At 40.7% G+C, this 27,488-nt stretch overlaps 1 protein-coding gene across 5 annotated transcripts in view; it reads left to right on the top strand.

Annotated features, from left to right (window-relative positions):
* Positions 1-7,484: 7,484 nt before the first annotated feature.
* Positions 7,485-27,488, top strand: part of LOC102219296 (dachshund homolog 1-like) — a 136,777-nt gene continuing 116,773 nt past the window's right edge. Inside the window, exon 1 of one of the 5 annotated variants that reach the window (XM_023337320.1) lies at positions 7,485-9,292. In XM_023337320.1, coding sequence (XP_023193088.1) covers positions 8,736-9,292 — 557 coding nt within the window. In that variant the 5' untranslated portion in view covers positions 7,485-8,735. The remainder of the gene's footprint in view (positions 9,293-27,488) is intronic. The other 4 variants (XM_023337321.1, XM_023337318.1, XM_023337323.1 and 1 more) reach the window with 4 other exon arrangements.

Below are 27,488 nucleotides of genomic sequence, written 5' to 3'. Positions count from 1 at the left end.
TATAATTTTACCATCAGAATTTCTCAATTAGCATACCACATTTTCTCCATTAGATAAACTGCCTTTAGAGAGCCGGCTGGTTTAATCTGTTTAATGTCCGTGTAAACTATAATCTCCCATTTCTAAAAAAGAAATCCCTTAAGGACATCACTCGCATGCACCCTTCATAAGGCAGTTTTTGAAAGACGTGATGGAGTGCAGCTTTTAAGCTCCATATTGAAAGGAGTGGAGCTGCTGCGTCTGTCTGGCTTTTTTTTTTTCTTTCTTTCTTTCTTCCCCCTCCTCTGTGCAACATGGATTGTGCAAGTTGTCACTTCCTTTGCTTGTATTTGGCTAATCATTAGTTATTATGTTTTTACAAGCCTGTCCTTGCTTTCACTCTAACGTACCACATAACATCACATATGCCATATTTGTAGGTATGTGACTGTTTGCTTGATCAGCTAATGGTTTTATGTGCTGGTACATAGTTCTTCTTTAATTATTGTTACAGCTGTTATTAGAATCGTGTTAGATAGGGCTAAAGCACTTCCTGCTTTTCCCTTACTGGCAATATCTCTATGTGACATGATATATGATCCAAACTTTGGTCTCACATTGAATCGTAGGTGAGTCAGGCTGTGTGTGTACGTGTAAAGTGCCAGCCATATTTACTGTAACCAATGTATATGTGGCTATCTTAGCTAGAGAGCTCCATTACCGACAGACTGTTGCATCCTACGTGCGCAAAGCAGCGTTATCGCAGATCCTTCCTCCCGACAGCTGGAAGAAATGCTTGCCTTCATGCTGATGTTTGCACTGTGTTTTCATTTCATTTAAATCAAATTTTGTTGTTTTTTGGAGGGAGTGGGGGGATAAATTTCTGTTTTGATTTGTACCAGCTACATAAATCAGTGGAATGTCAATAAAAGTGTGTTACAGTGAACAAAGAACTTTTGGAGATTGTTTTTCATCCTTGTCAAAGAGGTAAATAGGAAATCATGAATTGGAAGTTTCTGTAATTCTTGGTCAACTAGAATATCAAAACAATGTGTTGCATGTATGGTGATTGTTAGTGGAGTATAATCTTGCTTAAAACGTTGAACGTTTGATTTCAAGGTTTCCCCGAGAAAACTTGCTAAGCCCGGTGGTTGGGCGCTACGGCAGTCATTGATCCAGCTGCCTGTTGTGTTTTTGAGTTAAAAAATGTTTAAAATTGACATGAAATTCGAAAATATCACTTGATAATTATGTTTTATTGAAATATTGGAAGACTAATACCTGAACACCAACTAGAAAGTCTTAAAAAATGCGAACATTTTAAAAATAAGCAATGCTTAGCCTGGTTGGGGCACAAGTAAAGCCTGGTGGCTCACCAGGCTTATGATGCACTGGGGAAACCCTGAATTTTGTCCTTGCACTCTTAACATTCAGATTCCCCTACATTTTTCAGCATGAGATAATGCTACTGCAATAATTTTGTTAGTTTCTTTTTTGTTTTGTTTTTTAAACCAGAAATGTATATTAATAACCAGCCATGGCAGCTCGGGGCTGTTGGACTTTACAGATACATAAGTCAAGCTTTTTTGTTATCCTATTGAACGACAAGCAGAGAGAAATCAGGGTGTTTACATGCATATCATTGCTTTCCATCATACACTGCAGGCTGTATGAATTAGGGCCTGCAAACAGCCTCATTCTCCTTGCATCACGCCAAGAGTCACTCCATTGATTACCCTTCTCCGCTCCCAGGAAATGGCTCATGCATCTCATGTACATTATAACAAATGTTCTCTTTGCATTACAATTGAATTGTGATTGTTATGTTCAATCAATGGGGAAAGGTCACGGGATCGCTCCTGCCAGCGCTTTAATGGAGAAGTCGATGAGGATTCATTTTAATCACTGCGGCTGTGGCAGAATGAGCACAACACTGAGAGACTGTCAATGGGCCGGTAATTACCGCTGTTTATACAGGTTTCTGCTTTAGCAATTTAGATATCCACAAATCTCTCAGTTTTCTCCTCGCAGCCCAGATATATCTGAGGCAAGGCGTCGTCAAGCGAAGTGGAGGAAGTGGGTCGTCTGACTAAACAACTAAAATGATTTTGGTTCAAGCTGACCGACTTCGGGTAGCGCCAGACACGTGTCGTTTTGTCATTAAGCTCAAGATCTGTCCAAAACCAACAGGAACAGAACAATTGGAATACAAACGAAAGCGTATGAATGCATTCATTACACACAGAGTGATCTGTTTATGTATGGGGCCATTTTGTGGCCAACACGATCACTGGGAAAGACTGCTGACTCGACCGTTTTCCAGCAGCGAGATCCTCCACAAGACGGGCAAGCCACAAAAGGTCACTGCTAAATAAGCATAGAAGAATAGTCTCTCAAGGCATGTTAATGGAAAGTTGAATGGAGGGAAAAAGTGTGGTTGAGCAAGATGCACAGGCAACAAGGAGGACCACAGCTTTGAGACGGAGCACGCTGGAGAGTTTGGGGGGAAACTCACATGGTCTGTTTTGAATTCATATCTTCAAGAGTTATCACACACAGACATATCCAGGATATGAATTGTAGTTTTCACTCTGCTTAACTCTGTGGAGTGTTGTCAACATGAAGATGAGAGGGTCTAGCTCAAGCATTTACAGCAACATGGGTTTCCTCAGGAAAGTCAAAGGCTGATTGCCTCTATTCCATGCCTCATTGATGCAAAAGTATCTCTGATCAGTTACTGAGTGCAGACAGTGTCCGGTACACGGAAATTTATTTCCATGGGCTGACATTTCTACATTAGCAATCCTTCTATCAAACGGGTTTTTTTTCTCCCACTAAACTCTTCATTAATATTAGGGCCGCACAATGTAACGGAAATTTATTGTTGTCGCACTATCACTGCACACAATACTGGAAGGCAATAAATATGAGCTAATTATAGAAGTACAATGCCTTCAAGCTTCCAGAACTAATAATTCATTCGACAATGCTTTTTGTTTTAATGCTGTGGACATTTTTTTTTTTTTGGAGAGCGTCAAGATGTTGTGGTGATGTCATTAAGGAAACAAAAACAAAGTGGTTTCTATGTCGACACAGGGTAGACATAACTTTTTCAATCATTTTGACCATTTTGAGACTGAAATAATGAATTTCCCTTTATGTTTCTATCAGCTGGATATCTAATATGTGGTATATGGTTGCAATGAACTCCAATCAGAATGATATCAACACCAGTGAACTGATTTGTTCATTGCAAGTCTCACACCATCACAACATTCACCGTTATTTTCATGTAATCTAATATCACGCAGATCTAATTAATATGTTTGGATCCGGCACTTTGCGAACGGCTTCTTCAGATATGACCTTTTGTGGCCTTTCCTGCCTGTGGAGGGTGTCAGTGACGGTCTGCCAGACAACTGTCAAGTCAGCAATCTTGTCCATAACATGGCCATAAACAGCTCCGTATTAAACATCCTGTTTTTATAGGTGTACAATTAAAACTTTTCTCAGAAAATGAATTTCATTACCTGCAATACATAATCATCAAAATTAGCAGATATTAATGGCTGAAATATGATCTTACTTTTGGAGTGAAGTCGCACATTCTTTGTTGTTAATAAAAAAAAAAAAGGGTCTGCACAAAACAAGAGCAAAGAAAAAATGCCAAAGTTAGACTTTTTGTTGAAAATGAACAAATCTGTCGTAGTGGATTCAATCTGTTCTGTTTTCCTGGCAACAAAAGGTGACAGATTCAGTTACTAAATGCTCCGTAACTTAAGATTGCAAATAGAAACCTGTTGTGTGGGATAAAATCCCCCCCACCGCCCCACTCCCTCCACCTTCGGAGTGCTTTCTGTCATCTCCCCTTTCAACCCAGGTGGCATGTTTGTGTTGGCCGTTGTCTGAGGAGAGACAGGGTCACGGCGGTATAACCTTGGACAAACAAATATTCATGATCAATAAAGGCTTTATTCTGAGCATTTAAATGATTCTTATCTCCGCCGCTCTCTCTTTGTCCGTCCGGAGCGGGGCCTTCTTTTTTTTTTTTTTTTTGAAAGATTTATGCAGGCGAGGTAAAAGGACAATTTAAAAGACTACTTAGTATCACTGCTTTCAAATGTCATGTAATCATAGGTTAGGGGAGAGTGCTGGGCATCGAGAGCTAAGTGATGGTACAGATAATGAATTGCCTCTGAAATATAATACATCGTGAGTAGGATTCTTTGTTCCAAGCTCTGTACACCAACTCGGCACAATTAAAGTTATTTATCTCCCTCGTTTTTTAAGTTCATCAATTATATTGTGATACACTTAATGTCCATAAGAGGATGATGTATGATTGGTCTAATTATTTCTTATTCACCATGCTTTCTAAAGCATATCAATTTTGTTAATACCATGTAATTAAAACACGTCAGGGCGCTACAAGTTGCCGGCTGTATTAATGACTATGAAAATTATTTTAATTAAATAGCCAATTATAGAAAAATCCTAACCATGAGAATTGACATTTAAATGAATTCAATTTAAATTGCTTTTCAACATTGTTTTATCAAAGCTTTATGGGGTGAATAAATTATTACATCAAACAATATACTGTGTCATTGATCATACACAAGTCCTGTCCCGTATCCATACATTTTCAAACACTTTTCTAGTGCTCATTCATCACGCAGGGTGATTACAGTCTGACATGGTCATTTGTTTACTGCAATCTCATCCACATGTACTGTACTTCTGGAAAAAAAAAAAACTGTGTGAACTGCTTTTTTTAAAACTTTATAGTTAAAGTTGTCTCACTAGGCTGGTTCTGTTTGCAATATAGGTTCCTGTGTATGATGTTTTTTTTTGTCATGCAGCAATAGCTTGGTTTAATTATATCAGCAAGGGATGATGGTGAAAAATGTGCTAGCAGTGTATAATAAACTGTGTTGTGTTACGGTGTGTTCACCCACCTGGATTCAGATATTTAGTTGCTTTTAGGCCTGTCACGATAACAGATTCTACTGGACGATAAATTGTCCCAGAAGTTATTGCGATAAACAATAATATTGTTGCTTTCAGACAATTTTCAAGCAGTATAATGGTAACGGCATAATGATGCAAGAACACATTCTCAAAGATGAATAATAAACTTTAAATTTGAATGAACATTTAACACTGCAACTGGAAGACATTTTAAATATCCAAAATAAACAACTTACAAAAACAAAAAAAAAAACCAATAAAATAAATCATGACGTCTGTGTAAACAAAATTGTCCTAAAGATAAATGTGCTAGTTAAGACCAAAACACCAGATTGAAGACTTTTATCATCCAGTTTTTGGTAGAAAGAGAAAAACGATAAATCATGCAAATGAGAATTATTGAACTCGTTTTAATTTATCATGCGATCTATCGATTCATTGTTTATTGTGACAGGCCTAGTTGATTTTATTAAAGTTTTCCACATTCTTTTACATTAAAACCACAGAATCATCCATTGAGGTTTTTAATAAACCGACACAAAGTAGCAGATTATTGCAAAGTGGACAAAAACAATTTTCTTCCCATATCGCCATCTATGTACATGATGTCCGTCCTTCATGTTTTTCCACCTACTTTTCCTGTCTACTCTTATCAATCTTCACAGCATGATGCTGCCACCACCATGTTTTACCAAGGGGATTGTGCGTGGCAGTCGATGTGTGGTCTCTGGTCCACTCAGTATTCTTGAAGCCCTTTGCATATGAAACATCTCATATACGTCCTGTGTTGCCTTCTCATCCCTATTATGTTGCTAAAGCGCCGCATAATTGTCCGCAGTTGTCACTTCTCAGACTTTACAAGTGCAAAGATTTGCAGCTGACCCACGCAAACAGGAGAAATAGTGGGCAAACCGTTGTGACATTCATTGTATATAATGAAATCTTAATATGGTGCATATTTAAGTGAAAGGTTAGCAACATAAAGGGCAATCGGATTGCCTGGCAATGAATTTTAAGCAGCTATTGATTTTACACTACAAGCTCCCCTCTTCTCTGAATAATAATTTTTTTTGTGTTTTTTTTTTTTTTTTTTTTAAATTGCACCCTGCTTATCTTAAAGCTTCTCTGGACGCAGGGAAAAGGGAGAACAAGAACGTTATCTGGGCCAAACCCACTCCGCCTGATACGAAACACCTGTTGGCTGAAGAATTTGAAAACAGATGTACTTACTAAATGTAAGTGAAAAAATTAGAGTAATTAGAGTTGGGAGGTATAAACCCATCTGATGCGTCTTGCTGAGAGACCACACAGCTCTGAAAAATGAAGCCAGGGATAACTGTTTGTCAAAGTGACACTGAGAGCTGCTATAAGACCTGTAACTATACAGAGATCTGAACCAGTTCCATTATGGGGCACTCGGTTTTCCTATCTAAATCTTTATACACTCTTCTATGATGTCAAAGTTTGGTACAAAACTCAGCTTCATCAGGTTGATTAAGAACAGAAATTTGGATTTCTTTTTTTTTTTTTGGAGATTCAAATTCACCCAAAACACTGAGTTTATGATCCCTGTCTCTTAAATGTTAAGTCTCCTCCCCTTATGAATCCATCTGTTCAGCTTTAATTCCTCCACAATATTGCAACTCTTATTATGTGAATTTAAATCTTTCAGAAGGTGACGGGGAATCTTCTGGAAACGAAGCCTTGAAGTCCATGTTTAATTAGTGATCTCATGTTTGCATCAGCTCACAATTAGTCACTTGAGGATATGTTTCTATCATGCACAAAACTTACTTGTATTTTATACAAAGCAGATCTCTGAAGTGCACACACACACACACACACACACGCACACACACCACTGTTGAATTGGGGACATTTATTCTGCACAAAGCAACAGATAAAAACTTCCAGTGTCTTTTGGGGAAAGTGTACAACAATCATGTTACACTAACTAGTACTTTGTTAAGAAATCTTTGAGTCTAATTTTACATCTTTAGTATATATGCACGCTCACATGCTAAAGTTGTCCAAATCTTTCAGATTGTGAGGACGTTAATTGTCCATATGCCTCTTCGGGGGGGTTGATCAGTCAGACCTTCCTCTGGATTTTGAATAGGTCTTTTCAAAAGTAGCATTTTCTGCTCATTAATCATTATTTTGTCATTTTGATGTACGGTTTGATGTCTCAGTATGGGGCTAAAAAACATAAATCCTTCTTAATCCTCAGCTTTCTAGGTTACAAGATTTAGGCTCAGAATTTGGATCTGTTCATAATGTCATTCACCTTAAATCCCCACTTCCACAAAAAAATATCCCCAAATCATGATTCTGCCACCACCATGTTTCACTGTGAGTTTGGCGTTCTTTTGGTGATGTACTTCTTTTAGCATTAGCATTGGGTTTTGACATTCCTGCAGTCTCTTAAAGTTTCCATTTTTTTCTATTCATAAATTTACAGAAAACACTGAGATTGTTGCAGTGCCACTTTTGTCCAATAGATTCTCCAAAGACAGATAAATCTCTATCCAGAGCCACACATTCAGATAAAATGCAGCAGATTTTTTTTTTCATATTCTTACTACTATTGATACCTTAGTACAACAGAATAATCAACTATGGCTTTAATTACAGTCTGCAAATGACCAAATGTCCAAGTGTTGGATAGCTAAACTTTATTTCAGATTAGACAGATTTACAAAAATTGATGGCATGTGTAAACTTAAGAAGACAGATTGCTTAATTTCAATGAAAATATGCTTTTACATACTTCAAAAGTATGCAGCATGCAACAAGATCACATGACAGTAGTTTTTTTTTTGTTTCTCATCTTCCCCTGAATAGATTTGTCGTTCTTTTTTTCAGCTGAATTGTGTATAGTATGTATCAAAGTAAAGGTGGAAAAACATAAAAAATAGCATTTTAACGGGGGTGTGAACAGTTTTGACATTTAGTGCAAAAAAAAAAAAAAAAAAACCAAGAAAAAAACAGCTTTATGTTGATTCTTTACTTTGTTTTGCTGCTTCTCCAAAGAAAAAACACAATGCCTGTCAGAACAATAAAAGCCCAGGCTAATTAAATGAGGAATGTTATCAGTGACTCCTTCAGGACGTGCTCGGTCAGAAAACAGGATGACTATGACATCATGAATTGTTTAAAAATAAAAATAATGAAAAAAATTAAAAGGTCATATCATTCTCAATCTTCATTTTAAATTTGAGAAAACTTCGCAGAATTTTTAGTCAGGAGCGACTATTTTGTTGCAGCTGAAAAGAAATGAGCTGGGAAAAAAACATCTCCATCTGATCTATTAAAAAAAAAAAGTCTCTGTTCGGTGTGTGGAGTTAATGAGTTATTAAAGCGGAGCTGAAACATTTCAGTAAAGCAGAGAGAACAGTTAGTTTTATGTTCTTCAAAGGCTCCCACTGTCCCCTAGCTCCTCCCTCTCTGTACCGTGTGACAACAACAACTCATCCACAGAGCGGTGCTGCACTTTTCAGCTCATTTTCCTCCTGTCATTCCTCCTCCTATCTTTGATCATTGTCCCCTCTCAGAAAAAAAAAACGAGAGAAAAAATTCACTCAGCACGCCTTTTTTTTCGCTCTAGCTTTTTTTTTTTTTTTTTTTTTTTTTTCTACTTCCCAACTTAACTGAGGAGCTAAAACTCTGAAGGATTCTTTCATTTAAGGGTGTCTCGGCAGGCTGGCTTTTTTACTTTGAACTTCGGGGCTGCTTTCCTTTTTTTTTTTTTTTTTTTTCTTCCCCTTCCTCTCGTTAGGTTGACCATGGCCGTACCGGCTGCTCTGATCCCACCAACTCCGCTCGTCCCGCCGCCTCCGATCTCCACTTCCTCCGCCACCACGTCCCCGCCGTCGACAACTTCGTCCCCGTCGCCGTCCCTGGTGCCGCCGACGGGACCCGGCCAGAACCTGTTCAGATCGGAGCTCCTCGCCACCAGCAGCCCGGGCATCCCGACCCCGACCGCGGCTCTGCCCCCGAGCAAGCCCGTCTACTCGACCCCGTCGCCCGTCGAGAACATCCCGCAGAACAACGAGTGCAAGATGGTCGAGCTGCGCGGCGCCAAGGTGGCATCGTTCACCGTGGACGGCTGCGAGCTCATCTGCCTCCCGCAGGCGTTCGACCTGTTCCTGAAGCACCTGGTCGGCGGGCTGCACACGGTCTACACCAAGCTGAAGCGGCTGGAGATCACGCCGGTCGTGTGCAACGTGGAGCAGGTCCGCATCCTCAGGGGGCTCGGCGCCATCCAGCCCGGGGTGAACCGCTGCAAGCTCATCTCCAGGAAGGACTTCGAGACGCTCTACAACGACTGCACCAACGCGAGGTGAGTGCGGAGCTCCGCTGTGCGCGCGCCCTCCTCGCCAGCAAGAGAGCCGTGCGTAAAGGCGCAGCGGCATGCCTGCATGGATGCATGCGAGAGGGGGGGAAAGACGGTCTTTTTCTCCCCCCCCCACTCCAACCTCAATGCAAAAAAGAAGCTGGATTCGGCGTTTTTCATATTGTTATTTGATGATTCCTGTGTATGCGTGTGAAAGGTTTGAGTGCGATCGTGGATGCATGTCAAAATTGAAATGTCGGGTGGTGGTTGAGGGGGGGGGGGGGGGCAGAAAAAGTGCGATCGTAGGATCTGCTGTGCGCCTCGGCAGTTAAAAAGTTCAGTGAAAGTTTTTAACACGTGCAACGCAAAAGCTGCGACATGATGGATACAGTCTGTCTGCGGCCGAGCCAGTAAATCGATACCAGTGGGGCGTTGAATAAACTGCAGGTCCAACTCTACCACTTTTTAGAAAATGTTTAAACATTTAGCAATCTTTTGAAATGTCAAGTTCTCCCTTAAGATTTGCACAACTCTTTATATATATATATATATATTTTAAATATATTTTAATGACCTAAATATAAGTAGGGTAGATGTCCTTTAAAGTCCTTACACTTGTGGGATTAAGGTTTCAGTTAGGATAATTAAAATGTGCTGAATGTAAACAAATAGAGAGAAAAAAAAAACAATTCTGTCATGTTACTTTGTCTTACTTTTTGGTAGCAACAAAATAATACTTCACACTCCTATTAAAGCAAGAGTTTATTAAAAAGCTGTTTATTGATGCAAATAATTATACTTCAATAAAACATCATCAATTGTGATAGAATAATAATAATAACAAAAATAGTTTGAACAAATGAATGCATTGCAACAAATCAAGCAAAAATAACCTTGATCTGTTTTTGAAAACTGACTGATTTAAGCACAGATCAATACTGGATTAAAAGCCATTTTTTATTGTCCTGTTGCTCCTCGTCTGTGATGCATCGCTCAAGTCTCCCAGGACGGTGGAGCCTGGTCAAATTTACCCTCTCACCTGTCACTGTGATTGATTCTGTATTGATCGCTCCCTCTTGCATTCAGAGATGAGCTGGAAATGCAAATATGATGGAAAGCCTCCCCACAAGTGAGGCGGGAACGGCAAAATAAAAGCAGTTAAAGTCACTTTGAGTCTCGGTTTAGAACAGAGAAGCACCAGTCGAGTAGTTCAAAGGCTGGAGAATATTTCGCTTGTTGACTTAATGCATTAAAACTGATAACTCCTCCTATTCTCCGTCTGTAAATGCATCAATCAGCAGCAGGCGAGGCGGTGCACAATTTCCAGTTTCAGATAAATGTCACAGATAGATGTTTCCATGCGTGAGCGGGGATGATCTTGTTATTCCTTCATTTTCAGCTAAATTGAAAACCGTTACATTCCTCAAAGAACCTGAAGGACATTTTCCTTCTTTTTTATTTTGTTACAGTAGAAAAGAATAAAAAAAATTTTTTTGTCTGGAATCGGCCAAGGAAAGCCTGATTAGTGCACGTCTAGTTTAGAAGTGTGCAGTTTTTGTAGCAGAATTAACTGGGCGAGTTAATGTGGGGGGGGAAAAAAAAAAAGATGAAGTAAGTTGAGCTGTGCAGAATTTAAATGCAAATATCCCGACGGCTCGGACGGTACTTTTTTAGAAATTTTCAGAGTGATCTTGTCAAATTAGCCATTTTTCCATGTCACACGCTAACGGTTGTGCTGCTGCTGCATTTAAACATTTAGAATAACCTGCACCCTGTGTTTTTGCACCTGTGGGCCTCACACACCTCCGTGCAGCTCTCTGCTGCAAGCTTCACGTTCCCGTTTTAGCAGCAATTGTCTCAACAACTCACCTGTGCACTCTGGTGCTTAAGCATCATTTGCATGAAGCACCAAGGGACCTGAACACCCCATCAACCCCCCTCCCCCACTTTATCTACTGTACAGATCCTCCTCTGAAGCTCGGCGTGGAGCTTCAGGTGACAAAGTATGCGGCTGAACTCTCCGGGTTGTCAATGGTGGGGCCGGGCAGGGAGGGAAGAGGGACGACTAGCGATGGGGTTAAAGGATAATGCAGTGCCTCGCGTCGCTTTAATGACGCTAAAGTGCTGGGCTATTACGGGCACACGGACAGGACTGTAATTGTCTCTGAAAGCAGCCAGGTTCTCCCAGCGCTGGGCTGAAATCAATCACTCAGACCCGGGTCTGCCTGCCTGCCTGCCTGCCTGCCTGCCTGCCTGTCCGTCCGCTTGCCTGCCTGCCCCATTTGGAGAATTACATCATGGAACTGACCGAGGCATCCGCGGGGATAAAAGGCTTCTTCTGTTGCTTGGGAAAGAGTTGATTTTATTTGCGGGGATGTGCCGCCTCTCGCTCCGTCTCGCCCCGCTGATACAGCTGCTGACAAAATGATCACTTTGAGTAAACAGCACACAGGTTGCAAACCCTTCCTCCCCCCCCGAAAAAAAACAAAAAACACCCACACCCCACTGACCCCGGAGGTGAAAACAAGTTCCCTCTATTTCCACCAACTTATAGTCAGATAAAAAAAAAAAGAAAAGGAAAAGTATCCGAGTTCACAGGTTTACCCCGCTCGGGTTACAACAACAACAGCCTGCTGCCTGGGATAGTTTAGCTTTACACCCCTCCACCCCCCACTCCCGCTATTCCACACAGTGTCACTGCTCTTTTTTTATACAGTGGCGCAGTGATAACAATGAAGTGAATAATACTCCTATACAATGGCTCTTACTATTTCACATGCAGTTTATCCCCCTCCTTCTGGCGGCCTATTGTGCTAAAACAACACAGGTCTCTCTCTGTCTTTTTTTTTTGTGCACACTGTGTGAATGTGAATAGCATCACAGAGCTGCACTGCGGCCTGCTGTTTCAGTTTTGATGTGGACACAAACAAGCCAAGTTGTTCCCTGCTATGCTCGCTGTTTGAACACATTTAAAGAGTGTATTGTTTGCTGCAATTTTTTTTGTGTGGGGGTGTGTGTGTTTAAAAAAATTAACCAAGTGCACCAAGTTAAAAATAAATAAATAAATCAGTATAATAAGACGCCAGAAAACGTGCTAGTTCCGTTGGAGCTTGCTCTGAAGCATCCTGCTGCTGCTGCTGCTGCACACTTCTGGTTAGTTGGCTGAAATAAAATTTCTCCTCTCACAAGAAATTTGTCTCTTTTAAAGCCTTTCTGACCACGGAAAAAAATTGCAATAGTCATAGCAGTAATTTTTCTGCTGTGCCTTCATCTGCGTAAATAATTTACGCCTAATTATCATTTAAGAAGCAAAACATTTTTGTCACAGAGAGATGACAGAGAAAGAGCACATGTTTCCTAACATTGTCCTTTCTGCTCTCACGCCTGTTGCTGTGCACTGCTAGCCAGCTGACTCAAACAAATTCTCAACATTTTACCTTTTTTTTTTTTAACAAAAATAACAAATGTGGCTTCTTGAAACATTTCTGATCATGAAAACATGGCCAGGAATTGCATTAAAATCTGAGTTGACTGCTGGCTGGCTACATGTGTAGACAGCACAAGTAATAAACCAGCTGATATCATTTGCTTATACTTGCTTCACTCTGTGGAGAGCAGCAAAAACATCAAATTTTCTAAGCACAGTTAATCTTGAGTCTTCCCTCTTCGAAACCATCTACACTGAGGAGTGTTGGTACGAACTCGACCTGTTAGCACTTAGCTGCGTTCAGTGATTCAATGGCTTGTCAGTCAGCAGTCCGACCTGCTCAAGCTGAGAACTGATTCCAGCTGATTTCTTTGTGCATATCTGTTGTTTTATTTGTTTCATCTGGTTAAGAACAGAACAGCAAAAATATGTAATAATGTCCACATTAAGCACCTGAAAAACACTAAAGAAATATTTCTAGCAGGTGTTCATTCTACATTTTTTGCCTAATCATATGTATCAAAGTGAAGATCAGGATAAGTAAATGCAATCAGTAACATTACTGTATACAGTAATAGGAGAGATTATTGTTATTTTATTTGAGCAGCAGCAGCAGTAGTGAGTACAGCGTCTTTGTTTGAAATAAAACTGATTATAACTTGTTGGAAAGTTCTGATCTTGATTGTGCAAATATGGTGAAATTGTGATATTCCTGCTCGCCTCACAGCGGCCCGTCCCGACTGAAACCCTGAAAAAGAAAATGTGTGTTTGATCTGTCTGAGCTCAGTTACAGGTCATTACAGCTAATCTTTAAAAAAAAAAACTACCAGAAATATAGTGACTATTAACCTCTTTATTTTCTGAAGGGCTCTTGTGCCAGATTACCAGTGTTCCACACTGATCCGGGTTCAGTAATCTCCCCTCTTTACATTATATGACTGTGGCCCCTCCACGAGCCCCTGTAGAAGCCCCCCCATGTTCCAGCTACTTGTTTTTCCTTTTCATTTTCCCCGTGGTGGGATGAAAAAAAAAAGAGGTTCTTATTGCTGCGTGACACTTGAACTCTCAGAAAGGTTATTATAACACGGGGGCGGCGCGGAGATATCGCATATCTCTCATTGGTCTCCTTTTTTGTGTGTGTGTGTGTTTGCGTGCGCGTGTGTGGCTATCCGATGCCGGGGCAGCTGTTTTAATTGACAATCATTGTCTACCCCTTGAAGGTTAACCGCACGCCCTAGACGGCGTCCCACCACTGGGGAAACGGCCCCGGCTTTTTTCACTTCCACGCCCCGCTTAAATAGATTTTCCTCAGCTTGTTTCTGTCAGGTCGCAGTGAGAGCCACGTTTTTGCTTTTTTTTTTTTTTTTTTTTTTTTTAACGCACTTATATAAATATATAATTGATGCTGATGTGACTGGGAAGTGTAGCGAGAGCGCTCACCTCTCTTGTTCCTACTTCAGGAGTGTTTATGCCTAAACACACATATTTGCAAATGACGGTAATTGTTTTGTTTAGCGCTCAGTGTGAGCTGCCACCGAGGGTGCCAGCTTGTCTCTCTCCTCTTCCTTTCTCCTCTCCTCTCTTCTTCTCTCTGCTGAGCTCTCTTATAATATATTTGTTTTCTACAAGGCGCGGATGTGTTTACAGGTACTCAGGGGAGATTTCTGGATTCCATTCAAATCATTCCCAGTCAGAGTGGGTGCTAAGATACCCCCGTCACCGGGCAACCACATCCAAGAGGGAGGCTCGGGCGATAATAACTTCAAAAACAGAGTGACAGATGCCTGATTAGAGAAGGAGAAGGAGGGAGGAGGAGCGGAGGGGGTGAGAGAGACAGATAAAGATAGACAGAATAAAAAAAAAAAGACACAGAGCGAGAGATAATGGTATACAAAGCTGTTTAAAATCCAAATCTGTTGAAGTACTTTCTCTAAAAGCCAAATTGGCTCTCATATCGTCTTTTTCTTTATTGGAGCAAAGAGAGAGAGAGAAAGAGGGAAAAAAGCCCCAGCATTTTAATTTCTTTTTTCTTCTTTTCTCACATTTTAATCCTTCAGTGGGGATCTGCTAAATTTGATTAGGTACAGTACATGTGCTCAAGTCAACTGTGCAGTTGGCAGATGGTGGCAAGGTGTTTGTTTTTTTTTTTATTTATTTTTGTGCAAACAAATAGCCTCCTTGAAAATCAGAATTGCTTTATTGAGTTGACACTCACTGAGCTGGAAAAAGAGCAAATTAAAACTGTTCTTTTTTGGGGGGGGAAACGTCCATAAAGGAGCTTGTTTAACCAAACGCATTCTCCCCTTTTTCGGCTTTTCTTTCTTTCAGGATCATATTTCTGTAGCTTTAAATGAAGCCGAGCCAAGACTCTTTTAAAAACCGCAGATTTCACTTGTTAGAGAGGCTTTGTTTGACACTGTCTAATGTTGTTTGTGGATTTGGAGGCTATTTGCATGGCAAAGAGGCCCCGTATTGTTAATTTGCCTTGTGGATGCATTAGCTGTCCGTGCTCCTGTCTTATTTGCATGCCTTTACTGGATCCGCAGCGGTGATTGAATTGCCAATTAATTCCTTTCGTGAAATCAAATGGTTTTAAACAGAGATGCACCGATCAATCAGGGCAGAGGTTGGGATTGGCCAATTTCCCCGTTATCGGCTGTGATTGGTGATCGGCAGAGCAAAGGATGAAGGAAAAAAAATAAACAACAACCTGATTTTCCTTCCAATAATCTCGAGCATCAAAAGTAAGAACAGGCATTGTTTTCAGTCTTTAGGCGCATCACCCACCTGCTTATATTTTGATACTTTTGTGAACGTAGAGTTACAACCAATAGACCAGAGATTTGAAACAGACGGCTTTTGTTTGTTTTGTAGCTTTAAAGTCCTGATCTGCACTTTGGCTAAGTTCTCCCATGCCGGCTGACTACCCGGTATGACTGATCCACTATTAGATGCTAAAGAGTGATTTTTCTCATCTACTTTAGGTCTTTCCTTATGGGTCCCCTTCACATTACTGCACATTTAGGGAGCACTGGCGGAAGTCGCCGCCGCTTGTACCAGGATGTTAAACGCTACTGACAGAAGTTAGAGGGAGCAGATGAGATTTCCTGATTGGAGAAGGAATGCCGGCCCTTGCTGGGCTCTGTCTAATATGGTCACATGGAGAAATTGATTTTCCTCAGAAATTAATTAATTTTTCATATAGCCCAGAGCTGGAGTTAAAAAAAAAAAAAAAGACTGCATACTTGCTGGTATTCTATTTTTTCCCCCATCTTTTTTCTTTTTTTTTTTAAAGAATTATTGCCTAATCATATTAATACTTTTGCCCCAAGGATGAAAAGATAATTGTACAAATGCATTTGGAAATATGTATCACTGAGTATTTATGATTAAATTATGCAAATAACTCCGCTCCCATCCTTCGTGGGCCCAGATTGTCTAATTAGGATTGATATGGCGAATAGATGTTGGGGAATCTGAATACAAGCATGTCCAAAGAGCAGAAAATTGAAAATGACAAGGCTGGAATCCTTAAAAAGTGCGTTGAGTTTTTTTTTTTTTCCCTTCTTCCCCTCCTTCTCTCTTCCCTTCTCTGTCTAATTCAGCGTGGCTGTATCAGGAGTTAATTTTCCCCAGCTTCATTTCTCGTCTGAGCTGACAGGAAAAGGAATCCATCAGGGAAGCAATCTCAGATGGGATTCCACAAATTTCCCCTCCTTGTTTTTTTCTCCCCCTCGTCGTTTTCGCCGGGCCTATCAGGGATGAATCTTCTCCAGAGTAAACATGCAGATGTTATTCCTCCAGTGTCAATGTTTTTGGAGCTCTTTGCTCAATACAAAAGGAGTCCCTCTTAATAATTAAAGTATGCCAAGAAAGGAATGTCATCCAACAAAAACCCTTTTGTACTCTTGGATTGTCAGCTAACTAAATACCACCATGTCATCCAGGCTTTTCCTTCATTTCTCCCAAAAGTGAAAAAAATTAAATATTAACAACAGAACAGAAATAAGGGATTGCTTGATAAATCTACAAGTTACACTTTAGACTTAAATTTGATTTTGACAAGGGTTAGATTTTGTTTATATGCATTCATGACTGAAAACAGAATTAATTTAACGTGATAAAATAACAGATTTTTATGCGGTAATCTAAAACTGTTTCCTGTTTCCAGCATTCCTGGCAAACCTTCAAATAAACTTTGGTTTTATAGCAGTAATGCAATGCTAAGCTGAATTCAACCTTTAACTCCATAATTGGGAAAAAAAAAAATCCATTGCTAAATCTATTTTTTGTGCAAAATCTCAGATGATAAAATTATCAGGTTCCCTAAAATGGTTTTAATAAAATAATGAATGTTTATTTTATTTTATTTTTTTATTTATCTCTTGGTTTACTTTAGTGTTTTTAATTTGATTGGCGTGTTTAGGAAGTTTTACTTAGTTGACTTTGCAACTTATGACAAGCAGGGCTATTTCTCTGTCACTCTTCAAAATGGGAAAGACTAGATAACATGCTACAAAGTTCCCACAGGAGGAAATCGTAAGCAAACAGGTGCTGGCTTAAACTTGCACATATCTACAGTCAGAGTATTAATTTACAATGTTTTCAAGAAGTAGAAAAAAAAAATCTTAATTTCACTCCAACAGGATTTTCAGCGTGAGAAAAGATGTTTGTTTTTAAAGTAATCTTACGCTGTAAATAATTATGAAGGCCGATCTTTTTCTGTCACAGTCAAGTTACCCCCATTATTGTTGGACATTTCTGAAACGGTGGTTGGATCTGACTCAGCACAGACTCACTGTACCCCAACCGGGGCGGCAAGAGGTGTGAGGTTCTAACGCCAGCTGCTCTCCTCGCCAGGTTCAGTGGGACATCAGAGCACAGAAAGAGACTATTTCTTCTTCTTTTAACTTCAGGTATTGGGCACAGCGCGGGAACAGCTCCAACGGTATCTATTAAAGCGCTGATCGTTATCTAATCTGTACCTGGTGCTAGCTAGAAAGAGAAAAATAAGCCCTGAAGCTAATGACACTTGAGACTCACAGCACTTTCTGAGGCGGTTCAAAGCCTTTTGCTCAGTCAGTTTCATCAGATGAGTGAATTGAAAATAAAAAAAAAAAAACAGCCCTATGGTCATGAGGTTTAAATGCAGACCATCGCAGAAGAAAAAAAAAAAAGTATAAAACTTCTGATCAGGAAGTGAAGCGTGGTCATCACTGATATTTGTTAAGTCCTCATGTTCTAATTCTGAATGCTGCCAGACATGGCATATCTGTGAGTGATAGTCTCCATTAGATACATAAATAGGTCATATCTAGACAACATGTCTTACAGCACTGTTTGAAGTCTGACTCTGATTGTCAGATTGCTCCAGATCTGTCTTTCATACAAGTAAAAAAAAAAAGAAAAAAATCATTTTGCAAGTTAAAAATCAATCAAAATGAAGTCATTAATCCTGAGGTCGTTGGTGAATTTTGCAGTTTTTTTTTTTTTAAATGAAAAAAGACCAGAATAAAATCTGATGGAATTATGCCAAAGAGTAGAGCGGTACCGATCAATCATGTGGAGGCTGGAATTGTCCAATTTTTCCCTTAATGCTCTGATAAGCGAATAGGTCAAATACGTAGATTTTTGCATTTCATTCACAAGTTGAAACTCCCACAAATTTTTGTCTAGAAATGTATTAACCAGCATCTTGTATTTTGGCGCAGTTTTTTATTTCATAAAAACTCAAAGATGAGTCATTCTTCCATTTTTTTTTATTGTGATTTTTGAACAACTGCCACTGTCAAATAACCTGTAGAACATTTTTCTTCTCTTTGCATGCTGCAGTCCTAAAACTAAACTGAAAAAAATCAGGTCAGACTTGAAAGAAAGCTGGAACTTTGTGTCGACCTTGAAAAGCCCCATCTGTGCCGTTTATATTAGAAAGTCCAACATATTTGGTTTGATATTTGCTGTCAGGTTTTTATTTGCTTGCAGTTTAAAGTTAAGCGTTGAAGCTTGCTTCATCTGAAGGTCTGCGGTTCTTGCTTTTTATCCAATGAAAGTCGCACCCGGAGCTGCTTCTCGACGGCTCCGCACACCTGTAGAGGTTATGAGCGCGGGGTATCAATATCACCAGGTCAACACATTTTCATCTAACACTGACATCTCCCTGTGCCTTTCACGCCCTCTCTCTCCCGTTCTCTGCCTCTGCGTGCGTCTCTCTGGGCGAGCCAAGTGAGAATATCGGCGGGAGTCTTTATTGGTTGCAGCGCTTGGGTTTCTCTCCTCGTAGACTCAAATGTCACCGTCTCCCTGATGTTTCTCTAAAATCGCCTGTGCCACCACTCGCTGTGGCGCCTGGCTATTATTACCCTCCTCTTAAAGAGTGACAGTCGGGTCCTCGGAGATGTGACACAAACCCTCCGCGGATAGAGCCCCGTGTAGTGCTGTGTCAATCTGACCCTCGCAGCCAATCAGGCTGCAGGAAAAGCAGAGCACTGTACTGTAGACCAGGTATGCCTTGTCTGAACAGTTTGGAGCCATATTTTCAACTTGTAAATGCTTTACTTGGCCTATGCATTGCTTATGTCTACAACAGTTAGTTTAGTCATTTTACAACTAGGCAAAGGCTATTATGGGATTCTCATTGTATGAAAATCGAGATGCATAACTGTACAATCTGATTGCTCATATTTAAAACACAAAACCTGCATAGCAAAGAGGGATGCACAGAGAGTTTGGTAGGTAACTGGAATTGGCTGATTTTCAACTTTTCTGACACTGATTGGTCAAAAACTCAAATGTGACATCTTTCTCCAAACACTGAATGCGCCATTCAAAAAACATAACTCATAGGTTTGTGCTAACAACAATAACTACTTCAGGAAGAAGTCGCAAGTGAATAACACAAGTAGAACAATAGGAAAGCACCGAGACATTCTGACTGGAACTGGTGTATTTTTGGCCCAAATGTTTTGGACAAGTACCAAAACATTTAAATTTAGTAGTAGTGTGCTTATTGGGCATTATGCTTTCTTGTGTTGATAGGAAAACACAAGTATAAAAAACAGGTTAATTAGTTGGTTGATTAGTCAGGCTATCTGCTTGTTTAGCCGGCCTGCAGTCTGCAGCTTAACAGACTTGTTGTTGTTGTCAGCTGTAGCTTTGAAACAGTCTTTTCTTAATAAAAGATTTGTTATAGTTTTAAATCTTTGTCTCAACCTGTCTTGTGATCCCATGGAAACTGCAGCCGGCTGACCAGCAGTCTGTAACAGTTTGGAGAAGTGTAGCTATGCTGGACAGTATGGCTCAAAAACTGTAGTCACTCTGTGAACCTCTTGGGCAACATGATCAAATAATCTAAACCATAAGAACTGTATGATAGAAAAGTTTTGTGGCTTTTAAAACTTTGTTTTTCCTCAATATCATAACCAGTCTATGTTTAATTCTTACTATTCCTAAATTGTGCAAAAAACACACTAAGATCTCCTCTATAAGGACAAAAACATGGTTTGTCAACAGACATTAACCCTCATCCAACTTACATGTTGGGTGTAACGACATGCCCTTGGTTTGGAGAAATAAGCTGTGTGTGTGTGTGTGTGTGTGTGTGTGACAGAGAGAGAGGAAGACCCCCTCGCACAACTTCACATATGAATGGTCTTGTGTGAAAAGGAGGATGAATTGAGTCAAGCTGACATAGCATGCCAATAAGCTTTGTCTCATTCCCAATGCTGTATTCATTTGTGCCACAGAGAGATTTATTGCATGATTGACAATTATGAGAGGGTGACCTAGTTCTTTGTGAAGGAACAAAAAATGGTTTTCATCAGTTGCCTTAGCTTTCTTCTCGCTTTGTCTGTGCACATGTGACGCTCCTGCCTGCTGAAGAATAGAGAGAGCATCCATGCCACAAGACACTTCTCCTTCTCCTGTCCACCTCTGCTCCATCTCCAACTATCAGACACAAACGTGGAGCACTTTTCTTGTAATAGCTTTATATGTTTTGCATAGATTCACATCATGCAGCATCTCCTACAGCAGAAAAAAAGAAATGAATTTCCTACCCCATTAAGCAATGTGGGCTGTCCAAATGGATCATGCTAAGATGACATTTGTACAAATGCTCTTCACATCTCCAACTTTGGTGTGGAAGTATTGCCTTGCAGCTTAATGCGCAGCGTTGTCGCATGTGCATATACATTTTTTGGCTTGTTTTTTGCCAGCATCCCAAATCCATTTATCGTCTTCATTTGTGCCACGCCGATTCCTCTATTTCTCTACGGTTCAGTCTACCTGACGATTAGTTGTGTGTGCGCAAGCCAGTCAAGCTTAGATTACTACGACTGTGAGGAGGAAGTCTCCGCTCCTCCTGGGACTCCTGCTTGACTGGCCCCACAAATGATACAAGCCAGGGGTTTAGTTTGGAGTTAATATCCTGCAAAATTGTCCTGCCCAGCCTCGGCAGAACGGCGGATGATTAAATGACACGAGCATATCAAAAACATTTTTCTCAGACTAGTGGTTGTTAAGTGTCTCGCCGGTGTGGCCCCGTCTCCCAAGGTTACCATTAAAAAGAAAGGAATATTCAGAGGGAAGTGGGTGTCATTGAGCTGTGATTGCGTGTGCGCGCTGGCGTGTGTGTGTGTGTGTGTGTGTGCCCGTATTAGTGTGTGCACACCTGCTTTAGATGTCTCTAATAATGCCTTGTTTGAGTGGTAATAATATCTCAATAGGATTTCAGGGTCTCTTTGAGAGGTTTGGTGGAAGGTTGAGAGGACATATGCTAATTCTGCTTGGGGAGAATCATCTCTTCCAGAAATGCATCCCACTAGAGTTTTCCCTCCTGCACTGGGTGCCAGACTTCCCCTAGTGACAAAAAAATGCTTGAGGCTCCAAAGTGATCCATTTTATCCCTTCTTTTTCAAAAGGATGCCGTGCTTTGTTTTAACCTCGGCAGGAAAGGAGATGAAAGGCAGCGTAATAAAGCCGAAAGGTCTTTCTGTAGTTATCAAATGGCCTTTCACTCCTGACCTTTAAGATGCCACAGTAAGGACTGGAGACAATACTAGAAATACAGATCGGATTTCGGAGATCAAACACGGCTTTGTATGGTTTACTTGCAAGGGAGAAGAAAGCGCAACCTTTCACAGGCCATCATTTGATCAGGAGAAAACAATAAATAAATTTAAAAACATCCAGAGATGAATAAACTTCTTTGATGGAAAAGTAAGTCTTGTTTTCGGGATGGAAGGTTGTGGCGAGCCATGTGAATGTGCCTGTATTAGGGGTATGCCAGATTCGGGTAACAACTTTTAAAAAAGTAGAAATGGCTAAGACATTTGGTCATATTGTTTCACTACTGTTTTACTAAGTATTTTCATTCAGATGTCAAAAAATTATAGCTTGGGCAAGCCAAAGCGTAATAATCAACAGGAATTAAGTTAATTATTGATATTTATTGTTGAATACATGAAGGATTCCCCGCTAGCTTTATCCGTTCGTTGTCAGCCCAACATGGGGATCACGCCAAACAGGATAGAAGAATTCAGGGAAGTGCCACAAAATAAACAAAAAACAAAACAAACAAAATGAATGAAAACGTTGTCAGCCCGCCCTCACAAGTACTACAAGCAGAAAAATGATCCTAACTGGGCGGACTAACAAAAAATAAAAAAATAAAAACAAAGGCTGAAAGGACAGCAGGAGGCAGTGCAAAAACTGTGAAACAAAAACACAAAAATTACTAAATGCGTATTAAATCATTTTAATCAAATCAACCTAAAACACATTAAAACACTGCCTACCTGCATTGCATAAATCAACACTTCCAAATCAAATCTTGGTGCATCCAATCTGGTGCAATCCAATCTGGTGATTGGAGTGACTAGATTTCTCACTAAGACGCAAACAGTAATGCCAAAGTCATTTGTCCCAATCAGTTTCATCGATGGTACCCGCTCATTCAGCTCTGTGATTTTATTTGGTAGCGCTTTTAAGGGACGCGCCAGCAGGGGCATTAACAGTCCCAGTCAGACGGTGGCACCAAATATGCAGCAGTATAAGAAAAACAATGAGGCGTATTCTAAACATGTTGCAGTTTAACCAGTATGGATTATTTATCTTGTCAACAACACCACAGACCCAAACACTATTCTTGATATCCTAGTGTGAAATCATTCTCTTCAATTCAGGCTTTTTCTTCTTCTCCACGTCTGCGTAGACAGGATACAAACCAGCACGATGTCGCCCCCTAAGAAGCTACAAAGAAAATCAGGAAATCTCTTTCTGTTTAGCTTAGCTAAAACTAAACATGAGGTTTTCATGCCCGGTCTGTATGTTCTCTTGCAGATGTGTAAACACTTGGTTGAGGTTCTGTTTGCGCTCCTTGTTCTCACTTACAGACAAGCCATAGAAATCTTTTTTAACACGGCGCTTGCTTCTATTGTCACGCTATGTGGACTAGTGTTATTTCCAGCTGATGCTGTTATCCAAATGGCCTTTCAAAATGCACAATGAGAAAAGCCAAAGCAAAGAGCAGCAGATGAAATGAATGTGCAGGCTCTTTGAATACTAGAACTGGGAAATGTTTGAAACTGTCAGCTTAAGTTTCGAAGCTCAAATGCACACACGCACTTACTAATAATAATAAGTAATCAATGTCTGTCAGTATGGCTAACTGGCACCCAGTGTGTGGCTGATGGTTATATGTGTGATGTGGGAGGTGCAGGATAAAGTTATTTAAAATGACAAGCTACTGCAGAGCCTAAAGTATCCAGCAAACCACTTTTTTTCCCCCTTCCCTTTCTCATCCGTAGACGGACTGACGACAGAACGCGCTAATCATGCTTTTAGATGGTAGAACGTTATCGTGATTCTCGATGGCACCCGGCATTCCTGTCATTCTCGACATTCTTCTGGGGGGGCACTCAAAGCCTGAGCGCAGAGTGTCAGTGCCTGCGCAGACCCCGAGGGGCTCTGCGTGTGAGACCCTGTCGGGGCCCGCTGAGCACCGGCCTGTTGACAGCTCCTTGGCACTGTTGTCTCAGCAGGAAGGCATCAGTCGGAGCAACAGAGGGGAGGCTGTGGATGAAGGCTGTCTGTCTGGGCAGTGGAGAGAGAGGGAGAACGAAGTCGGAGTTAGATTAGGCTTCACCCGGGGGTCACCGTGTTCCCAGAGCAGGCCGCGAGCCTCGCTGGCCTCGGCATTGTTAAAGCGAAAGGTCAGGTCCGCCGACCAGGCTAAGCCCATTAAGTGACCAGCGCTACGTCTTCCTGGAAACCTGACTGTGCTTTCTCTTAACTACAGAGTGGGGAGGGAAGGGGGGAAAAAAAAAGGAAAACAGCTTTAAAAAGCTGAGGTCGGCCATATCCTGATGTGAACTGGAGACCTCAGTTAATTGAAAAGAATATTACTGTGCACTCATATGGAGGCATTGCAATCATGCCCCTTCATAACACAGAGCATGTTTCATTTTTCAGAGTGCCACTAATTGTTCTATAGCAACTTCTGCAAGTGTGTTCTCTGCTAGAGTTGGGAGACATGGCCTCCAGAGAATATCACCAACTTTCTAGTGATGTGTATAAGAAAATAGTAAAGTCCAAAATTAGCAAAGGAAAACAAATACACAAAGAAATGTGTCTAATACCTTAACTTGTATTTATGCTCCTACTTCACTTTGGAGACATTTCAGCAACACTCAAACGCAAAATGTTTGTGTCAGTTGAATGCAACCATTTGTTAGCAGATATTAAATGACAACTCTTTCCATTTCCTTTCCTATGCTGATGTTACATTGGTTGAGTCTGCAGGCTGTATTGATCCGCTTGATCAGCAGATCCACCCACTTGGCTGATTGTGAGTCCACAGGGATCATTTTCAAACACATATGAGACTCTGAAAAGCTCTGGATGTCCCATTGCACTGTTCCAATGGTTTAAAACCGTCTGAATAAGAAGATAAAGAAATGTCTGAGTGACGGAGAGAAGAACTGCAGCTTATTGCTGTGCACTGCTGATAGCTGAAAGAACGCTACCTCACTTAAAGCATGGAAACATTTTTGCTATAATACAAAACAAAGACTGTCACACCTGGGTTATGCCTACTTTATTGTCTTCCCAACTGCTTTTTGGGTGAGGCATGCAGAGATTAGGTTTTTTTCTGTCACTTTTGGCCCAATTGTTGTAACTCTGAGTGGTTCTCACCTGTGCAGTTGAGTCAGAAAGCACATGTTCGATTTTAGAAGCACATATAAGGTTTAAAATAAAAACAGAGGGAGTATTTGTTGCAAAATGTTACACACACTTGGAAAAATTGAGTTGAAGTAGCATGATGGTCACATTGTATTGCTAGAGATGTAAAGGAATGCATTTCTGGAGACATTTTCTCCAGTGTCAGTTGTTGAGTGCAGGCTCCTTTCTTCTGCTGTGACTCAACTCAAAACTAAGGTACTTTGCTGTAATGTAGTAAACTTTCCTGCTTACTGCTGAAAATCTTTCTCTTGGACAGCAGATATAACTCATCATGTAGCGTATCACATTGTTGTTGGGATTATCTTTAAGAAAAGGTGATTTTTTTTTTTCCAGTTTCTGATCATCCGGTTAGGTAGAATTTGTTAGGTTCCATGCTCTAGTCAATGTCTCACTGCATCTATTTTGTTATACTTGTCTTATTTTAGAAGTTTAAAGGGAACACTCCACTCCAAAAAGCTTTTTTTCAAACCTACTTTTGTCACAGAAAACTTTGGTCGGTCGACATAAACGGAGCAAGAAAGTTCTCCTGCTTTGCCAAATATCTGGGTTAGTGCGAACAGGGCCCGCACCGTGTCCCGTATGGCACAGGCGGGAGGTTAGCAGACGGATCTGAGCAAATCCTCACATTTATATCCTCTTTGTGCTAAACGCTTATGTACGGCATTCATAAGGTCGTCGGAGCCCCGACACGCTCCCATAAGTCTCCCTTAGCTGCGGCGATGACTGGTGTCAGGGATATCTGCTGAATGAAAGGAAACACGGGAAGATAGCGTTTGATCCGTGATGGAGATGAGTCCGCATAGGAGTGGAGCCGGTGATTAATAATGGTGCATCCGGGTAAAAAAAGAAAAAAGAAAAAGGATGTCATCCTCTGGACGTTTAATGAGAGCTCTTGAACATATCTGGGAGAGGCGATATGTTGACAGTGGAGGATGCAAATGAGGCTAAATGTGAGAGGAAACCTGAAATGAATCACCCTGCCTTGTCTTTGGCGTTTGTGAGTGCTTGGAATGCATGTACGTGTGCGTGCGTGTGTGTGTTTGTACTGACTATACAGGCAGCCGTTTACGGCGTACAAAGCTCGGTTTGACACTCTCCCTCCTTTGTCTCAAACTGCTAACTGTATTTAATTTCACATCTTATCGGGCCTCGCTTTGTCTGTCTGTGGGTCTCTGCACAGTGGAGGCGACCCCCGGAGATAAACTCTGTCAGGCTCTGGGGTGATTTATTAAATTCTGATTTCTGTGAAGGACTTTAATGTCGAGGGGGTGGGAAGAGTGGGAGGGTGGAAGCAGGGGAGAGGAGGCGGAGTGGTGGTGAGCAGAGGGGGGGGGAGAAAATATGTCGCAGGTGTCTCTGCCAGCTCCGGGCACTGTTCTCTCTCCATTACCAGCATTGTTAGGTATAGAGAAGCAGGAGAAAAGAGAGAAGTAGGAATCTATGCTGAATTTCCTGTCTTTGTTGTGGCAGCGGGGCTTGTTTTTTCCCTCCGTTCCAGGCCAGAGCAGCGCTATCAAACCGTACTTGTTTGGAGAGATACAGCCTCCGTGGTTTTGCCCTAATCTTCTTTGGGACACCTGAATCGAGCCTTCACCTTCTCTGCACAAATCTATTAGGGAAACACCTCTGACCTCATCAGGCTCTCCATCCACCACCCTCTACATTTGAATAAAGCCTCATGTCAAGATGCTGTCGGGATATTTGTCAGCAAATCTCACAGTGTTGAAACCAGATATGTATATTGACCGTAGTAACATATGCTGTCTATCTCACTCACATTTAAGAAATGTGAACTTACAATGCTGTTTTAGGTTTTAGGTTAGCTAGGACTATCAAATCTTTTTGTGTTTTTTTTTTATTTTTATGGAAGAATAATTAAATAAACAATCTCTGAGAGAATCATTAATGTTCTTCAGACTCAGAATATTATTATGCCTTTAACAATTAGTGAAAAAGCCCAGATGATGTTGTCATCACTTTGTAAGCTTCTAATAGGGCAGTTCACAATATTTTAGCAAACTAGAGACACACCTGTAGACAAATCTTAAGACAACACAATGCTTTCTAGTGTAAAAATGGAAAAACTTTAGAAAGGATACAGAGAGAGAATTGTTGACTTGGTTCATCTCTGGGTACAAGTTCCAGATGCCTGAAGATGCCACATTCATCTGTTCACACTGTTAAGTAGGGAGAGAGTTTAGTGTCCCAAAGATGAACATGAATGTGTGAAAAAAAAAAAAAAACAGCAGACCAGTGAAATGAGTCTTGTACAATTGTGGACAGAAAGACCACTCAGCAAAGAAGAAGCCATTACTCCAAGTTACAGTTTGAATATCCACTCATGGACAAATAGGTCTTAATTTGAAGAAAGTTACAATGAAACTCCAAAAATGTGAACCAATCACAACTTGACCTAAAGCAAGAAACCTTTAGTCTGATTTAAAGTCAGACAGTCAGAAAATAAACAAAACAAAAAAATATGTATCAATGTACGTACATTATCTGGTCTCAAATCTTAGTTTTCAAGTATTCTCC

The sequence above is a fragment of the Xiphophorus maculatus genome, chromosome 7 (genome assembly GCF_002775205.1).
Source record: "Xiphophorus maculatus strain JP 163 A chromosome 7, X_maculatus-5.0-male, whole genome shotgun sequence".
Classification (NCBI taxonomy): Eukaryota; Metazoa; Chordata; class Actinopteri; order Cyprinodontiformes; family Poeciliidae; genus Xiphophorus; species Xiphophorus maculatus.
This window is presented reverse-complemented; position numbering and strand designations above follow the sequence as displayed.